Source organism: Canis lupus, chromosome 23, assembly GCF_003254725.2.
Source record: "Canis lupus dingo isolate Sandy chromosome 23, ASM325472v2, whole genome shotgun sequence".
Classification (NCBI taxonomy): domain Eukaryota; kingdom Metazoa; phylum Chordata; class Mammalia; order Carnivora; family Canidae; genus Canis; species Canis lupus.
Window position 1 is genome coordinate 31,323,808 of NC_064265.1, and position 18,635 is coordinate 31,342,442.

Sequence of the window (18,635 nt, forward strand, 5' to 3'; positions counted from 1 at the left end):
TGTGATGCCACCAGCTTTGATTTTCTTTTTCAACATTACTTTGGCTCTTCAGGGTCTTTTCTGATTCCATATAAATTTTAGGATTACTTCTTCTAGCTCTGTGAAAAAAGTTGATGGTACTTTGATGGGGATTGCATTGAATGTGTAAATTGCTCTATATAGCATAGACATTTTAACAATATTTGTTCTTCGAATTCATGAGCATGGGATGTTTTTCTATTTCTTTGTGTTTTCCTCAATTTCTTTATGAGTATTCTATAGTTTTCTGAGTACAGATCCTTTGCCTCTTTGGTTAGGTTTATTCCTAGGTATCTTACAGTTTTTGATGCAATTGTAAATGGGATTGATCAACTCTTTAATTTCTGTTTCTTCTGTCTCATTGTTAGTGTATAGAAATGCAACTGATTTCTGTGCCTTGATTTTATATCCTGCCAAGTTGCTGAATTCCTGTATGAGTTCTATCAATTTTGGGTTTTTCACATAGGGTATCATATCATCTGTGAAGAGTGAGAGTGTGATATCTTCTTTGCCAGTTTAGATGCCTTTTATTTCTTTTTATTGTCTGATTGCTGAGGCTAGGACTTCCAGTACTGTGTTGGATAGTGGACATCCAGGCCATGTTCTTGGCCTTAGGGGAAAAGTTCTCAGTTTTTCCCCATGGAGAATGATATTCACCATGGGCTTTTCATATCATTGTGTTTTGATTTGTATTTCACTGATGCCGAGTGATGTTGAGCATTTTTTCATGTATCTGTTGGACATTTGTATGTCTTCTTTGGAGAAATGCCTGTTCATGTCTTCTGCCCATTTCTTGCCTGGATTTTTTGTTTTTTGGGTGTTGAGTTTGATAAATTCTTTATGGATTTGGGTTACTAGCCCTTTATTTAATAAGAGATTTGCAAATATTTTCCCCCATTCTGTAGGTTGCCTTTTAGTTTTGCTGTTTCCTTTGCTGTGCAAGCTCTTTATCTTGATGAAGTCCTTATAGTTCATATTTGTCTTTGTTTCCCTTGCCTTTGGAAATGTGTCTAGCAAAAGGTTACTGTGGCCAGGGTCAAAGAGGTTGCTGCTTGTGTTCTCTTCTAGGATTTTGATGGATTCTTGTCTCTCATTTAGGTCTTTTATCCATTTTGAGTCTATTTTTGTGTATGGCATAAGAAAGTGGTCCAGTTTCATTCTTCTATATGTGACTGTACAATTTTCCCAACACTGTTTGTTAACTAACTAGAATTTAAATAAGAACTTAAAAAAAATTAACCTAGAACCCAGTTCAAGAATCCATGGTTTCTTTTCTACTCTGTAGCTAATGGATCAGACATTGATAGCCTTATTAACAATAAGGGTTCTGTACCTTGTACCTGTTAGACTTGACTCCCTGGCTTCCTATTCTCATGAAATGGAAACATTGTAAATGACATCTGACTTTTTTCTGAGTATTTTTTAGATTCTGCAGGAAGAAAAGAGAGAATTAAAAGCAACTCTTCAGTCTCAAGAAAATTTCATGCATGAGGAAAGAATGCAAAAGGAGAAGCTACAAGCAAAGTTAAAGCCAGCTGACACTCAACACTCAGTAGAGGCCATAAGGTATATTTAATCTTAAATATTAATTGTAGCCACCTGGTGGTTTGGCATTGAGCACCAGTTTTAGTATTACATATTCATAATTTTGTGTTTGATCATGTTATGGGTTTTCTTATTCGGTTTTAATTTCTGAGTTAAATTTTTATGGTTTTATAAAATTTTGTGTGATTTGGGGTTTTTTTTTTTTTTGGCTCCAATTTGGGTCCCTAACCAAAAGACTGTAAAAATAGAAACCAGTTGGTCAAATCTATACCCTCGGTGAAACTTCAAATGTGAAAGGATTTGGAATCCATGTCTCGTGGAAGGTCTCTGTTTCTTGGTAGAATAGGTCATGATTAGTAACTGCTTATCAACATCATTAAAAACCAGCTATCGAAATGGCTAATTTTTAAAAAAATCCTAAAACACATTTTGTTCCTATGTGTGAATTATTTCCGTGAGGTTTGTAGTGGAAAGTAATAGAAGGAGCTATGCTCCTTTTGTTTGATTTAGGTCTGGTACGCGTTTCTATTCTTGCCAGAACTTTTCTGTAACTTTTCAGTTTCTTTGGCTCAAGGTATCGAGTGGAAACAAAAGTTTTGTCATTTTGTCTTTTTCCCTTGAAAAATGGGCCAAATCCTAGTTGAGAAAGGAGTAAACTGCTGCTGACTTTTTTGAGAAGCATCATTTCTTCAGCTCTTTAGTCTAAGTGTTCTTTTCATGAAGCAGGAGACAAGCTGAAGAGTTCCAAAGAGTTTCATTACCAAAAACAATAGGAAAATATGAACTAATTGTGCATTGTTTTATTTGCAAAGATCAGAGGCCTTTAACCATCCTCCTCTGTCCTTTTTTAGGTCACTGCAGGAGTCACAGACAGCACAGAGGTACACCTCACAAGGACAGGGGGACTTAGGCAATGTGCTGTCCCAGCTGGATTTCACCCACAGTAGTGAAGAACTTCTGCAGGCAGAAGTGACTCGTTTGGAAGGCAGGTAGATAATTACATGCCCATTTCAAGAATGTTCAAGTTGTTAAAAATTATTTTTGATCATCATATTGATAAAGTAAAGTAATGTAACAGTCTTAGGGAAGGGGTGCCTGGGTGTCTCATTGGTTAAGCATCTGACTTTTTTTTTTTTAAGATTTTATTTAGTTATTTATGAGAGACACAGAGAGAGAGAGGAAGAGACAAGGAAGAGACTCCTTGCAGGGAGCCCGTTATGGGACTTGATCCCAGGATTCCGGATCACGTCCTGAACCAAAGGCCAGATACTCAACCACTGAGCCACCCAGGCTCCCAGCATCTGACTCTTGATTTTGGCTCAGGGTCATGAGATTGAGCCCTGAGTCAGGTTCTACATTCAGTGGAGAGTCTGCCTGTCCCTCTCCCTCTGCCCCTCTCCCCACTTGTGCACACTCACTCTGTCTCTTAAATAAATAAATAAAATCTTTGAAAAAAATAATCTTAGTAAAAAAATAAGTTTTTTTTTTTCTCTAGCATCCACAGATAAAACAGAAGCAATGAAAGGAGGGCTTCCTAATTTTTCTACCACCAAATCTCCCAGTCTATCTGCATCTGTGCCCATAGTCTGTTAGAGTGGATGAGTTGATGATGGATGACATGTCTCTTCCCCTAAGACTTCACTCACGTCCTTTTGCACAGTTTTTTATTTTCTTTTTACATCATCAAGTTCTGCCTCACTGCTAAATCATTCCTACTGATATAAAGTAAGCTTTAATATTTCCCATATTGCAAAAAAATCGAAACCATCCTTGAATCCTATATCCCTATCAAATTATTTCCATATTTCTCTGCTCTCCTTCAAAATCAGATTCTTCAAAAGAGTTGTCTATACTGACTATATTAATTTTAATTTTACATTTTCCTGTGTAGAACATCTTCAGTTAGGCTCTGCCCTCTACCAGCCACCTCACTGGAGCTGCTCTCAGCAAAGCCATACCTGGCACATGGTGCTCCTTACTTCCATCCCAAAGTGCTGTCAATTATTTCCTTGGCTGCCGTTTGAATCCACATCTCTGCTATAGCATGCCCAGCTCACTTGCTTCGTCATCATACTTGTAAACTTCTGTTTTGTTTGTCATACCTCTAAACTTTGTGACTGGGAAGAGGTTGATATTTTGTTTTAAATGCGAATTGTGCTCATTTGTATACTAACATTTTCTATATGTAAAAGGTTTAAAAATATATGAATTATTAGCCTTTAGACAACAAAAATATTGCCATTTTACCCTTTCAAGTTTATCTTTAGGTGATACTTTTTTTTACTTTTTATTTCTGTTTTTGGAAATCATCAGATATTTTCTTTACATATTAAATACTATGCACACACATAGTTTTTGCTTTATTTGTTCTGTACCTTAGAATACTTAAGATATTCTTGGTTATCGTTATTGAGGTGGATATATGCACTTTATATTGAATAAAATAAAGTTTATTATTCTTTCTTTTGAGAGAGAGAGAGCATGAGCAAGGGAAGGTGGGATATGGAGGGCAGAAGGAGAAGGAGAATCTTAAGCAGGGTCCACCATGCTCAGCACCAGCCCGATGTGGGGCTTGATGTCACAGCCCTGAGATCATGACCTGAGCTGAAATTAGTCTTGATTAACTGACTGAGCCACCCAGGTGCCCCCAAAGCTTATTATTCTTTTTGACATTAAAACTAAAATTTACATTTTCTATCCTAGATTTTCCATTGATTGACTTTTTAGTATTTTACATGTAGGTGTGTTGTACTGTGCTCCCATCAGGCTTTAAAGACCTACCTCTTACTTTTGACTTGAAGTATGATCTTAGACCCTGAGTCTCTTTAAGTCCCAATTTTCCCATCTGTAGCTAGGACAAGAGGATCTATGATTCTTCTTCTTGCTCTACCTCAGTGTTTGACACACTAATGTACTAAGTACTAAGTACTAGTACTAATGTACTAAGTACCAAATAAGTGGGCATTCTAGGATATTTAGAAATAGGTAAAATTGAAATACATGGAGACAAACACCAGTGTCAGTAATAAACAATGTCTTTAAAAATATTTTTCTATCAAAAGGCAAATAGGAAAAGGAGTCCATTTTAGGCAGTTTATTTGTGTTGTTTAGTTTGAACAAAATATTCCCTACGAAAGGCGCAAAAGGATTTTATTAGCAGAAATGAGTGGTGAGAAAAGAGAGTTATGGTGTCTCTAAGGGTTCTCATATCTCATGAGGGATTGATTCTTAAGAAAGGGTGACAAGTTGGAAGCTGCATGTAGGGTAGAATTGTAATTAAGTATGGTGGAGATTAAAATTACGATAGTAACTACTGTACAATTTGAGAGAGAAAAGTAGTGAAGTTACTGTAATCTTTAGAATTTAAGAATTCTAAATTAAATTTTAAGCAGAGGGAAAAATATTAGGTAAACATAGAAATCAAAAGTATCTCCAGAAGTTTGAATTGGATTTAGTTGCCTCTGGTGATGATGAGGAAATTAGAAATCAGTTTTAATTTGGGGTGGGAGGTGATATTTAAGATGATTCTTGGACATCAAAAAGCTAAGTTAGACAATTGAGTCTGTGGGTTTTTAGGATTTTTGTTTTAAGTTTTGTGATCATATTTATGTCATACATACAGCTTGGAGTCTGTGAGTGCAACATGTAAACAACTGAGCCAAGAACTAATGGAAAAATATGAAGAATTGAAGAAGATGGAACTACATAACAATGAATACAGGGCAGAGATTAAGAAGGTAAAAATATGCCTGCCTGCAATTGCCAAGTTGTATGTATTTAAGGACTGGGCTGTGAGTTGAGAGGTTATGGGAGTATATTTAATGAGAGGAAAATGTGGTCCAAAGAGCCACCTGATATTCAGGAGTAGACATGTACCTGGAATTGCTTAGGGAGTCTTTGTCATCCTCAGAGATGCCATATAAATGTTTTCAAGATAATTGAAGCCTATCCTCTTTGAACTCTAAGCTTTATTTTAAACATGTTTTGATGAAAAACTTTCTAGACGATTTAAACTTCTGCTTTCAAAAAGATATTGTAGGGATCCCTGGTGGTTCAGTGGTTTGGTGCCTGCCTTCAGCCCAGGGCATGATCCTGTAGTCCCGGGATCGAGTCCCACATGGGGCTTCCTGTATGGAGCCTGCTTCTCCCTCTGCCTGTGTTTCTGCCTCTCTCTCTCTGTGTCCCTCATGAATAAATAAATAAAATCTTTAAAAAAAAAGATATTGTATGAACTAGCATTTATTTTTGCTTACTGACTGGAAGTGGTTATGGGTATGTATTCTGTGCTATGGTATAGTTAATATCTGCACTGGCTATTGAGGTATGCAGAGCTGTTTGTGTCTACATTAATGGGCCCTGGCTGCTGTGTTTGACTCATAATTTTTATTACTTACTCGAGATTACTTCTAGCTTCTTTCTTCCTCTTGCCTTTCTGTTGTCTTCTGTGGACAAAGAAGCCATAAAACAAAATTTTTAGCTTTGCAACGTAAAAAAAGAATGAAGGTCACAAATGCTGTCCTCTAAGTAATGTGTGCATGGACTTTTGACACAGGTTCTCAGCATTTGAATATCCCATCTCTCCATTTTGAGATTAATAAATTATTAATAATATAGCCATCTGATTTTCAGTGTAGACATACAATTTGGTAAATTGCTAATTTCCTGCAGACTTAATCAAGGGAAAAATTCATGTCTTGGGGGTAAGGTAAAAATTACCTTACTATTTTAACTGTTAACATATTTATCTATCATGCTTTCTCTTTGTTTTTTATGCTTTCCTTTCTGTTTCTTTGTAGTTGAAAGAACAGATTTTACAGGCTGAACAAAGTTACAGTTCTGCATTAGAAGGAATGAAGATGGAAATCTCACAGCTAACTCGGGAATTACACCAGCGAGACATCACTATTGCTTCCACCAAAAGCTCATCCTCTGACATGGAAAAGCGACTCAAAGCAGAAATACAAAAGGCAGAAGAAAAAGCTGTAGAACATAAGGTGAAGCTTGAACAAAAACTCTCTTCATTTGAAGTGTTTTTGAAGATTGAATTTAGTACAGATATAATTTTCATAGTATTTAATTCAGCAAATTTTTATAAGACTCCTGCTTTGGGCTGGGGTGTGCTGGTTAACATTCTGTGAGGATTGGTGGGGAGGTGAGAATGGGTACAGAGTAGAGAGGCTGTGTCTATCGTGCATGCTGAGAGTGTGACGTGTTCGCTGGGACAGGCTAGAGTACACATGGGGTGAGTGCAGCAAGGGATGGGACTAGAAAGCAGGGACTGGCTCTTGAAGGGCCTTGCCAGCATGTGAAGGGCTTAGTGTTCTCTTAAGGCCAGTGGAGAACAGCTGTGAACAAGCATCAAGGGTCTCTGTGGTTGTGCTATGGAGAGTGCACAGGAGACAGACCACTTGGATACTCTTATAGCAGTAAGATGGTGGTCTGAGCGGTGGGCAGGGGAGGTGGAGGAAAATGCTGGAATTCTGAGTTATCTGGCTGGTAAAATTGAGTGGGCTTTGCATTTGATTGGACAGGGAGAGCGAGTTAGACAGGGAAAAGTGTCACTCTGGATTGCAACATGGGCAGCTGAGTGGAGAGTGATACTCTTTAGTGAAATAGAGAAAAGATAGGGAGCAGGTTAGGGCAGATACTGAATTTGTATGTAAGTTATACAAAATAGAGAAGCTGGTGGAAGGGACGCTGGTTTCAGATTAAAGTTGGATGTTTGTGGGGAAATAACTAATAGTCAATTCCACAGAAGACCTGGAGTTCAGGATTGAAATCTGGGCGAGACATTTGGCTGTGGGCATCTCTGTGTGGAGTTGGCATTTGAAACACCCTGAGAGACTTAGAAATTGTGGTGAGAAAGCATAGAGATGAAGACAGAGATTGAACCACACTTAGGAAACTGCCTTTATGGGAAAAAGGTGTTGGAACAGAGCTAAAGAAAAAAAAATAGCAATAAAGAAGGAAACTAGATTGTTTTCATAAAGGAAGCAGAAAACCAAGGAAGGGCAGGAGTCTTTTAAGGCAGACAAGCTGAGGAGAATGGGGACAGAGAGTAAGTTATAGGCACATCTCCGTTTTTTCTACTTTGCTTTACTGAACATTGCAGATGTCACCTTTTTCACAAATTGAAGGTTTGTGGCTACCCTGTGATGAGCAAGTCAGTCAGCACGATTTTTCCAACATGAAGTGTTTTCTCACTTCATGTCTCTGAAATCACATTTGGGTAATTCTTGGAATATATTAAACATTTTCATTATTTTTATATTTATCTGATAATCTGTGATCGTAATTATAACTCACTGAAAGCTCAGGTGATGGTTAGCATTTTTTAGCAAAAAAGTGTTTTTAAATTAAAGTGCATATTTTTTTAGACTTAATGCTCTTGCACACATAATAGAGTACAGTATAGCATAAACATAACTTTGTATGCACTGGAAAACCAAAATATTCATTTGACTCATTTTATTGTGATATTTGTGTTATTGTGGTGCTCTGGGACTGAATCCACAACATCTCGGAGGTATGTCTATATTCTCTTGTGAAAGGAGTATAGTCCATATGATGTTAGAGGTAGAAGCCACATGAGAGTAAACAACACTGGAGAGTGGGAGAGATTGACCAGTGAACTCATTCATCATAATCTTTTTTTTTTTTTTTTTTTTTGGTAAAGATTTATTTATTTTCTCTCAAATAAATAAAGAGAGCAGGAGGGGCAGAGGGAGAGGGAGAGAATCTCAGGCAGACTTCTCACTGAGTGCAGAGCCCTTATGTGGTGCTCAATCTCAGGACCCCGAGATCAAGACCTCAGCTGCAATCAAGTCAGCCGCTTAACTGCCTGAGCCATCCAGGTGCCCTGAACTCATTCATCTCCTTAGAATATTTTTAAATACATTGTATTAATTCATCTTTTTAAAAAATCTTTATTTCTTTAGCTTTTAATTTTTTTTTTTTTTTTTTTTTGTGAGAGAGAGTATGCATGAGTGGGGGAGAGAGGTACAGAGAGAGAAGGAGATTCCCTCTGGGATCAACTTGGGGCTCAATCCCAGGACCTTAACTGACTGAGCCTCCTAGACATCCCTAAAAAATCTTTTTAGAAAGGTATTTATATATAAATATATATTTATTGATCTATTAATTTACATATAATATATAACATATAACTTACATATATAAATATTCTTCATATATTTATATGAATGAAAAATGCATCTTTACCTGATGAAAATTATATATAGAAAAATTTTATAGATGCATTTGATTTATGTGTTCATTTTTTTCTGTTTTCCCCTTCTCAGGAGATTTTGGATCAGATGGAGTCACTCAAATTAGAAAATCGTCATCTTTCTGAAATGGTGATGAAATTGGAATTAGGTTTACATGAGGTACGTAATAGAAACTTCAGTGTTTCTGTTATCCAAGCCTTTTAAAGGAATCACTTTGTAAATATTGCTGTTGTAAAGAGAGTTAAGATCAAATTACAGAATGAACCTTGTGCAGAAACTTGCTCAATAAAATAGTCAAGACAATGTTGTCAAGACAATGATGGCAGTAAGCAAAATATCACTCTCCACTTCAGCAATTGGAAGATTTTTTAATGTTATGTATATGACAAAATACATGTGTAGTCTGTGTTCTTACTAGGCAACATGTATACAAAGTGCTTAATGTAGTGCCTGGCATTTGTTAATACACAATAAATGTTAGATGCTATTATTATTATTGTTATAATTACTATGTTTATAAGTATCTTTTTCTTATAAAATATATCTTTTCCATAATTTGGTTTTAGTTATATTTATATAGGATATAGTTAGTTTAGTCAAATATTATAGAATCTTTTATGTTCAAAATATTTTAATAGACAATATAACAGACACAAGGATGAATAAGATAGGATTCTTGCCTTTCTAATAGGATAAGAAGTGTGTGCTAGCTCCTGTGAAACAAGGAGAACATGCTTAGTTAACAGTGAGTTCATTAACTGTGCATGGATGTCCTTTGAGCTATTTTGTTATAAAATTCTTATAATTTGCAAAATGACCCATCAATTCTGACCTATGTCTTTTTGGTGTTGTTCAAAAGCCCAAAGATTGTAGAAATTCTTTCTTTATGCATTTCCAGAGACTGTGTGTGTGCCTCCAGAGAGGTTTGGTTATACAGCGCCCCTATTTGCTACTAAGTAGTTTTAATTTCACAATCATGGACTAGGGAGGCTGGGCTGGGAGAAAGTGCAAAACACTAAATGAATACTTTATTTCAAGTAAAAGAAAACATTGAGGACTCTCTGAGAAACAAAGGGTTGTGGAAGGGGAGGTTGATGGGGGGATGGGGTAACTGGATGAAGGGCAATGAGCCAGGGTACTTGATGGGATGAGCACTGGGTATTAGGCTATATGTTGGCAAATTGAATTGAATTTATTTTATTTTTTTTTAAGATTTTATTTATTTATTCATGACAGACAGAGAGAGAGAGAGAGAGAGAGGCAAAGACACAGGCAGAGGGAGAAGCAGGCTCCATGCAGGGAGCCTGATGTGGGACTCGATCCTGGGCGGCGCCCAGGCTGAAGGTGGCACCAAACCGCTGGGCCATTGAGGCTGCCCGGCAAATTGTATTCAAATAAAAAAATATAAAATAAAAATATTGAGGACTATTTTTATAATTTTTTGGAACAGTAAGATTTGCTTACCATCATGAAGCCATAAAGAATTTTATAATATAAACAATTTTGCAACATAAAAATATAAAATTTGTGGGTGGCAAAAGATCCCATAAAAAAGACTAATAGACTGGGGAAACAATCTACAAATAGAAGTTAATATAAAATATTAATATAAAGATTTCCTGGAAAGATAATAAAAGATTGGAATCCAGTAGAAAAATAGACAAAATAGATAATGCATAGAAGTGATGCAAAATTAAATAAACGAGAAAAGCTTTTTAGCCTCCCTAATAATCAAAACTAAATAAATACTTCTTAGCTAACTGGCTTGACAATGATTTTTTTAAATGTTTTATTTATTTATTTATTCATAAGAGACAGAGAGAGAGAGAGACAGAGAGAGAGACAGAGAGAGAGACAGAGAGAGAAGCAGGCTCCATCAGGAAGCCCAACGTGGGTCTCGATCCCGGGTCTCCGGGATCACGCCCTGGGATGAAGGCGGTGCTAAACCGCTGAGCCACCCAGGCTGCCCCTTGACAATGGTTTTTAAAAATGAATATAGCCAGTATTGGCAGGGATATAGGGCAACAGGCTCTCATGCTCTGTTAATGAGAAAGTGAATTGATACAGCCTTTCTAGAGGATAATTTAGCAATATCCATTAAACTTGTAAATATATATAGCCTATAAACTCCTGGGTCATGTGCATTTCTGATTTTGATAGTCATTGCCTAATAGTTCTCCAGAAAGGTCATATCAGTCTGCATTCCCAAAGAACCCATCCTGTAGCAGCAAATGTGTGGAAATGGTCATTCTGGTGTTATTTGTAATGTACAAAATTTTGAAATAAACTAAATGTTAGCCTCTAAGGGGGATGGGTAATCTGTGGCTATACTATGAAATATTATGTCGTCATTTAAGGTGGCAGATGAAAATATGTATCTAATCTTGCTCCTTCCCAAATCCCTCTAACATGAAAGGATTTTTTTAAGTGCAAACCCACAAGGGATGGGAAAGAGAGGAGGGGAAATAGCAGCTAAACCCTTTGTAAGGGGGAAGTTGGAGAGAGGGAGGAAAGAAGGAAGGAAGACTTTTATTTGCTCCGATAAAGCCAGTATAAAGCTAGTAGTGGAAAAAGCCAAGAACCAATCTGATTTTTACTACAGAATCTTCAAAAGGCTCAGGATTCGGCAATACCTGATTGAGAGAATCTTATGTAATGATTACCCCTTCATATTTAAGTTAGGAACTCTCAGGAGTGCGTGCTTAAACCAGACGAGGACCAGAGATTCTGTTGAGCTTTGATTTCTCCTCAAACTCTCATCTAACAGTTATAGTCCTGTTCTTTCTTCACATAGCCCAGCATTTGCTTGGCACCCAGTTTTTATATTACCTCTGACATTAATTTTTCTGTAATTGTTGTTAATAAAATAATAAATTTGAGAAAACTTTAAAAGATGCCTGGCAAAGGCAAAGCAGTATCTTTTAAAATATATATATATTTAATGATCTCAAATATCAGACTCTGGCTGATCAAAATCCTGTCAAGCAGTTTAAACCTCCTCTGGTTTTGAAGTTACACCTAGTGGGAATATACTGTAGGTATTGAGAATAATTTTTAGAAAGATCCGCCTTGCATTTTACCACCTAGGAAGGTAGAATTACTTTCACAAATGAATGTTTGGATTAGATAACCATTTTAATGAAATTATCTAATTAGCTTAATAATCAAAGCAGTAGCTCTGATAAAATTCTTTTCCTCCTTTAAAAAAATCGACCATAGTTTGTAATTTAACTTCTATGTCCTGCCATATTTTTTTTTTTTTTTTAGATTTTAACTGGCATTGACAGCTTATTGAAAAATTTTGTAACTTATTGTCACTGCTGGTACTCAGGTAGTTGAAGGCTGCATTTTATTTATTTTATTTTATTTTATTTTATTTTTATTTATTTATTTTTTTAAGGCTGCATTTTAAAGTTTATGTTTTAATTCTGTTGGTAAGCCACTTTTGAACAGCTTACTTTGAGAAAATCTTTACAGAAGAGACCAAGCTAAAAATCATATTAAATTCCAAAGAAAATTACTAATTTTTTCAGAATGTTAATGAAATATTTTGTCATTAGAAAAAAACAGGGGGATCCCTGGGTGGCTCAGTGGTTTAGTGCCTTCCTTTGGCCGGGGGCGTGGTCCTGGAGACTTGGGATCAAGTCCTGCCTTGGGCTCCCTGCTTGGAACCTGCTTCTGCCTCTGCCTGTGTCTCTGCCTCTCTCTCTTTCTCTCTGTCACTCAGGAATAAATAAAATCTTAAAAAAAAACAAAAAACAAAACATGGTCCAGACCATCGTTTTTTCAGGTATAGTTACCAGGAAACACCTAGAATTGAAAAGCAATAAAATTAATGATCACAGAACCCAGACCAGATCACAGTAGGAATTCTACTGTTTTACCATGTATTTCACGTTGATTTCACATACTAGAATAGGTACTGATATTATGTAAAAGTCCTTAAGACCAGAAAGTACTAATTTAAAAGTTATCCTTGCCAGCTGGAATTCCTTTTCAGAACCTTTTGTTCACATGTCTTTCTTTGACATGTGAATTTTCTTTTTCTTTTTCTTTCAATTTTCTTTCAATTTTCTTCCATAGATACTCTGGAAGAACCCATGACTGCTATTTTCTTTCTTTTTTCTCTTTCTGATTCTCACTTACAGCTTTCCTCCATCTGAGCTCCAGCCTTCCTCTAGCTCCTCAGATATTCCCTGACACATCAGGGAAGCTCACTGTACTCCTAATTTTCCAAAAGTGTTGTAAGAGACACTTTTTTTCTCATAGGAGGGCAAACACAAATATTTACTTTTTCCAAAGTAAAGCCATAGATGAAATAGATACAACTAAAAAGAAAAAAAAAAAAAAGTAATTTCCCACCAGTGGTATCACAGATCCAGGTATTCTTATTTAACTCTGGTATTCTTTTTTATTAGGCAAAAGAGATTTCACTAGCAGACCTCCAGGAGAATTATATTGAGGCATTAAATAAATTAGTGTCTGAAAATCAACAACTTCAGAAAGATTTGATGGATACTAAATCTAAGCTGGAGATTTCTACTCATATATGCAAAAAAAACCATGACAGGATCTTTAAACCAACACACAACAGAGCACCTGAGTTCAAGAATACAGAGTTCAAGTAAAATTTCTTCACGGTTTACTTAAAATGTGTACCATTATAATTCTCATTTCTTTGAGAATAATTTCAGACTTCCAGAAATTAAGTCTTCCTCAAATGACTTTATGTTTGACTCTGAAGTACAGGATATACAAGTAAAGCTACTGTGAGGTTAATGAATGGCGGGGGGTTGTATAGCAGTTTTTTCAAGTTTTAGTTTCACACACTCTAGACATATGTATAAACAATGTCCTTGCTTCCCCAAGCCTTTCCATGCTGCCTCCCACCTCTCTAACCCCACCAGTACCATGAGAAGTAGAAATTAGCTTTTCATATTAAGAAAACTTCCTTTGTATTTTTGGTCAATTAATTATAAGCTATTACCATAGGAAGCCAGCATTCCATGGAAATCCACCTGGCTTCCGCTCTTATTATATGGCTCCTATGTTTTCCTACTTACCAAAGCCTCTGCTGACACCTCACCTCCACCGCCACCTCAACCCCAGAGGACGTTAGGCGCCCTTCTGTATGCACAGTACTTCCCTCTGGCCTAGCACCAAACACACTAGGTTACTCTGGCAGCTTGTCTTCCTTGCTCTATTGTACTCCTTTGAGGGCCGGGGCCTGGCAGTGGGGATTAGATATTGGGCCTGAATGGATGGAAAGAACATGTGGTCTAAGTGGGCTGCTCACTTTGTAAATTACAGCCTTACTGGTTAGCCTGTTCCTTTATTTTTAAGCGAACTTCCTGCAACAGTTCTATGTTAAAAGAGAAAAGTTACTACAATTTATATTTGTTTTGTTTTCTAATCTGCTATCCAGGCCAACCCATGGCCCGTACAGACATGATGGAGTAAAGACTGAGCACTACAAAACAGGTCTTCATTCTCCGAGACGACAAGCGTTGGATAGTATAGAGCCCATGTCCAGGGTCCTCAGCCCCCTGAGTTCTCAGATCACCCCTTACAGTTCCACCGTCTCTTTGCCTTCTAACTTTCTGTGTAAAACTAACTCTTTGCCTTCAGTGCTAGATACAAACGAAGCCAATTATTCTGACACTATCTCTGAGAGTATAAATGATGAAGAAGAGTTTATATCTTCGGTATGGAAACTTTCTGATCTTACTAGTTTATTAAGTCTGTTTAGTTTGGTTTTATTTTTTATTTGAAGGGAAAGGGAGGGTGATGGGGTGTGTTTGTTTCTTACTAGTTCTCTATCTTAAGTACTCCATGTTATTCTCATGTATGTCTGTCTTATGATTTTGCTTGTCAAGACACATTGAGCCATGATTACTTTTCAAAATTCATTTTAGTTCCGAAAATTAATAGCTATTCCTTTATTTTTAACCCTAATTTGGAAATTCCTTTCCTTTTTCAGAGAGGGTTGATTTTATATTGGAATGGTTGGTTCAAGGAATATTTCTGGATGCCAAGATAGTACTGAGGTGTAGACAGTGAAGAAGGAAGGAACTGTGGGAAAGGGACATAGAGGGTGGGTGGAGGCAGAGGAAGGAACTGCATTTGACGTGTCCAGAACATGGATTCGGAACCACACAGTGTGACACGGCGCTGGCCCCATGTTCCTGCACCTGCTATGCAGACTTGAAGCACTTGCCTCTAGCCATTCATTGCCTCACCAGTTAATGGTCCCACACCTGTGAAAGTTCAGTATTTTTGACTTGTTAATGTACTGACAAGTCCACGGAAAGGTTTTCTTTTGTTTTTAAAATAAGTCTCCACTTCACTTACATGTGATTCAGAGATTCAAAAACTTTCTGAAAACTTCCTTCCTATGTTTAGCAGCAAAACTTATTTGGCATGAAAACCTGCCCTGAACTGAACCAATGTCATAATATGCATAGACTTTATTTAATCCCCTCTAGCATTTTCCTTCAGAAATATCAGTATGTTTGATTATGGGACATTACCTCAGATTCCACTAAGGGAATATAGTTGATCTTTGTCAGTTATGGGTTCTGGTTTGGTGAATTGCCTACTCGCTAAGCTATTTGTAACCCCCTGTCAGTACTATAGGGACTCCTATAGTCACTTGTGGTCATGTGCAGAGCTGGGAAAAATTTGAATCCCCAGGCTTGCACATTCGCCGCTGAGGTTGGCCAAGGTGCCTCCAGTCCAGCTGTCACACAGAGGTGACCAGAGGGGGAGGAGTTGGGGACATTGCAGTGTAGTGCCAGGAGTGTGAGCTCTGGCGCCTGCTGAACAGGGTTGGAATCCCAACTCTGGCACCTGTTAGTGGAATGGCCTTAGGCAAGTCACTTCACACTTCTGAACCTCGTTTTCTTTTCTGTAAAATAAAGAAAATGGAGCCTACCAGGATGAGTTGTTTTTAGGATGATAGTCTGTGCATGTGTGTGTGCGTATGTGTGTGTGTGTGTGTTTCCCCAAGGAGCAGTAATTCGTTATTCACTAACTCAGTGTTTGAAGTGACTCTAGAAATAACTACTGCAAGTGAGGAGGGACTGTGTGTGGTGCATGTCCTATATTACCTTTCTGAGGTCTGGTTTCTGAAATACCATGGTGGCCCCTGGAGTTTCAGATGAGGGATTATGGATTGAGGTTTTTGAAGGAGAGAAAGTATTGATTTCACAGTAGATTTGTTCTGCTTTAAAATCAAAGTAACATATTCAGAGTTTAAAAGTGAATTTTAAATAACAGACCTTGAGTATACTCTCTTCTGGGGTATTAAAGGCTCTTAAAGGCTATTTATATACTTCATACAAAGTCTAAACAGAGATATTCTTCAGACCCATAACTAATATGTTTATATGATACTTTACATCTATATAATTTAGGTCAGCAAGGAAGAGGTCTGTGATAATTTTTATGGAACAACTTCTTTTTTTCCCTAAAGATTGTATTTATTTATTTTAAAGAGAGAGAGAGAGAATGAGCAGGAGGGAGGAGCAGAGGGAGAGGGAGAAGCAGACTCCCCGTTGAGCAGAGAGCGTGACTCAGGGCTTGATTCCAATACCCTGGGATCATAACCTTAGCTGAAGGCAGATGCTTAACTGTGCCTGAGCCATCCAGGCACCCTCTTTTTTTTTCTTTACTGTCTTACCATTAGGATAAAAACAAATTTCAGAAAAAAAGTATTTTTTTAAAAGTCACCTTTTAATATTTCTAGTTAGAAAATAGCATGAAATTGCATCTGAGAAGTATACTGCTCAGTTTACATATGTCAAAATTTGTTTCTCCTCTAGTGTCCCTTGCCTGTATCTCCTCTTGGTTCAATAGCTACCAGATTTTTGGAAGAGGAGGAGCTGAGGTCGCATCATATTCTAGAGCGCCTGGATGCCCATATTGAAGAACTTAAAAGAGAGAGTGAAAAGACAGTGAAACAGTTCACAACCCTCAAGTAACCTCTTTAAAAAATATCACAAATCTTGAAAGAAAAATGGAGTTGTTGTCACCCAAAGTAGTGTCTCTTCAAAATACAAATAGAAAAATTGCGAAGATAAGACAGCCTAACACTGTTGTGAAGAAGTCTGAAGAACTGATACTTCTCTAAGTCATTGTCACTGCACTGGTTTGTTGGAAGAACTTTTCCCAGCAATAACCTGTAAGAATAAACCACTTTGCTTGACTTTTTTCCCCTCACATTAATATTTATTATAAAGTGATATTTTCTCTTGACTTAAATGTGAATAGCTATAGACTAAAGATTTTATGATACAAGTTGAAAATAAAGCAACTAAAGAGGCATGTGGTAGGGGTATGGATTTCAGAGTCAAACTGATCTAGACTGATGTCCTGGTGTTGCTGCTTACTAGCCAGTTGTGCTAGTAGCATGTACAAGGGCAAAATAGCTTGGACAGGAAGCTCTCTCTTACTCCGAACACAAGTATGAGAGAGAGGAAAAAGGAGAGGATGGGCTGGTTTGAGGTGTGGGGTGCCTATGGAATGTCAGATGGAAATGGTATCTGCATTACTGAGATGTTTAAAGGGCAGACAAAGATCTCAATGTGCAGAAGGTGTTTGAAACCATGGAGAGCTGATAAGATCCACCTGATAAAGTCTACCAAGGAGAGTGTTTAGGGAGAGAGCAGAATGCAGGGCCTGGGGTGCTGAAGGATGCCGGCATATGAGGATCACAGGAAATGGATCAGAAGAGTAGCTAGATCCCATACCTACATGCCCATGCCATTAGGAGGTCCTATCAGTTCGGCTTCCAAAATCTATCTCAGATGCAGCCACTTCTCTCCTCCAGTTCCACCACCCTGATCCAAACTAACTCAATCTCTCACCTCGATTCTGGCAGTAGCCTCCTACCTGGCATTACTTCTACTCATGACCCCCAGTAAATGAAACATTGTCACCTCTACCTCCCTCAAAACCCTTCAAAAGCTGCTTACTGCTCTCAGAATACCTCCAAACTGCTTTGCAGAGCCTACAGGGCCTGGGGTAACGGGGCCTGCCTGTGCCACCCACTGCATTGTCTTTCCTCCACTGTGCTCCAGGCACACCTGCCTTTCCGGTTCCAGTGTAGCCAGCTTCAGCCTGTTAGGATCGTTGTCCTTGTCATTTGCTTGGAATCCCTCTGTCTCACCTCACCCATGGTTGGGGTTTCTTGTGGTCAAGTGTGCACTCTAACATTCCATCTTCAGGAGACCTCTGACCTGGCTTCTTTCAGTTTCTGTAACTCACTGCCTTGAGTTATTCCCTCTATGGTACTGCCCACCCTGCAATCATTTTGTTACTTGATTTACATTTTTTGTTTTTTTTTTTTAAGATTTTATTTATTTATTTATTTATTAGACACACACACACACACACACACACACATAGAGAGAGAGAGAAAGAGAGAGCAGGGCAGAGACACAGGCAGACTCCAGGCGGGGAGCCTGACGTGGGACTCGATCCCAGGTCTCCAGGATTACGCCCTGGAGAAGGTGAGAAGGTGGTGCTAAACCACTAAGCCACTGGGGCTGCCCCGTTTTTTGTTTGTTTTATTTTGTTTTAAGTAGGTTCCATGCCCAGCGTGAGCCCAACATGAACCTTGAACTCATGACCCTGAGATCAAGACCTGAGCTGAGATCAAGAGTTGGATGCTTGACCTGACTGAGCCCCCCAAGGGCCCCTAGATTTACGTTTTTATTGTTTCTGCCCATGTGCTCCTTGAGGGAGCCTCTCTGGTTTATGGTGGGGTCCTTGTCACCCAGCACAAGCCCAGCACTATGCAAGCACTCAGAGTTTGAACCCATGGATAAATCTCTTTCCTCG

At 38.0% G+C, this 18,635-nt stretch overlaps 1 protein-coding gene across 11 annotated transcripts in view; it reads left to right on the top strand.

Moving 5' to 3' along the window:
- CEP63 (centrosomal protein 63) overlaps window positions 1-18,635 on the top strand; it is a 65,061-nt gene that overhangs the window by 37,542 nt on the left and 8,884 nt on the right. For 5 of the 11 annotated variants that reach the window (XM_025448742.3, XM_025448745.3, XM_025448741.3 and 2 more), the window contains exons 8-15: window positions 1,445-1,584; window positions 2,415-2,552; window positions 5,186-5,300; window positions 6,360-6,557; window positions 8,865-8,951; window positions 13,211-13,416; window positions 14,218-14,497; window positions 16,616-16,998. In XM_025448742.3, coding sequence (XP_025304527.1) covers window positions 1,445-1,584; window positions 2,415-2,552; window positions 5,186-5,300; window positions 6,360-6,557; window positions 8,865-8,951; window positions 13,211-13,416; window positions 14,218-14,497; window positions 16,616-16,774 — 1,323 coding nt within the window. In that variant the 3' untranslated portion in view covers window positions 16,775-16,998. Of the gene's footprint in view, window positions 1-1,444; window positions 1,585-2,414; window positions 2,553-5,185; window positions 5,301-6,359; window positions 6,558-8,864; window positions 8,952-13,210; window positions 13,417-14,217; window positions 14,498-16,615; window positions 16,999-18,635 lie in introns of those variants that run through there. The other 6 variants (XR_007405261.1, XR_007405262.1, XM_025448746.3 and 3 more) reach the window with 5 other exon arrangements.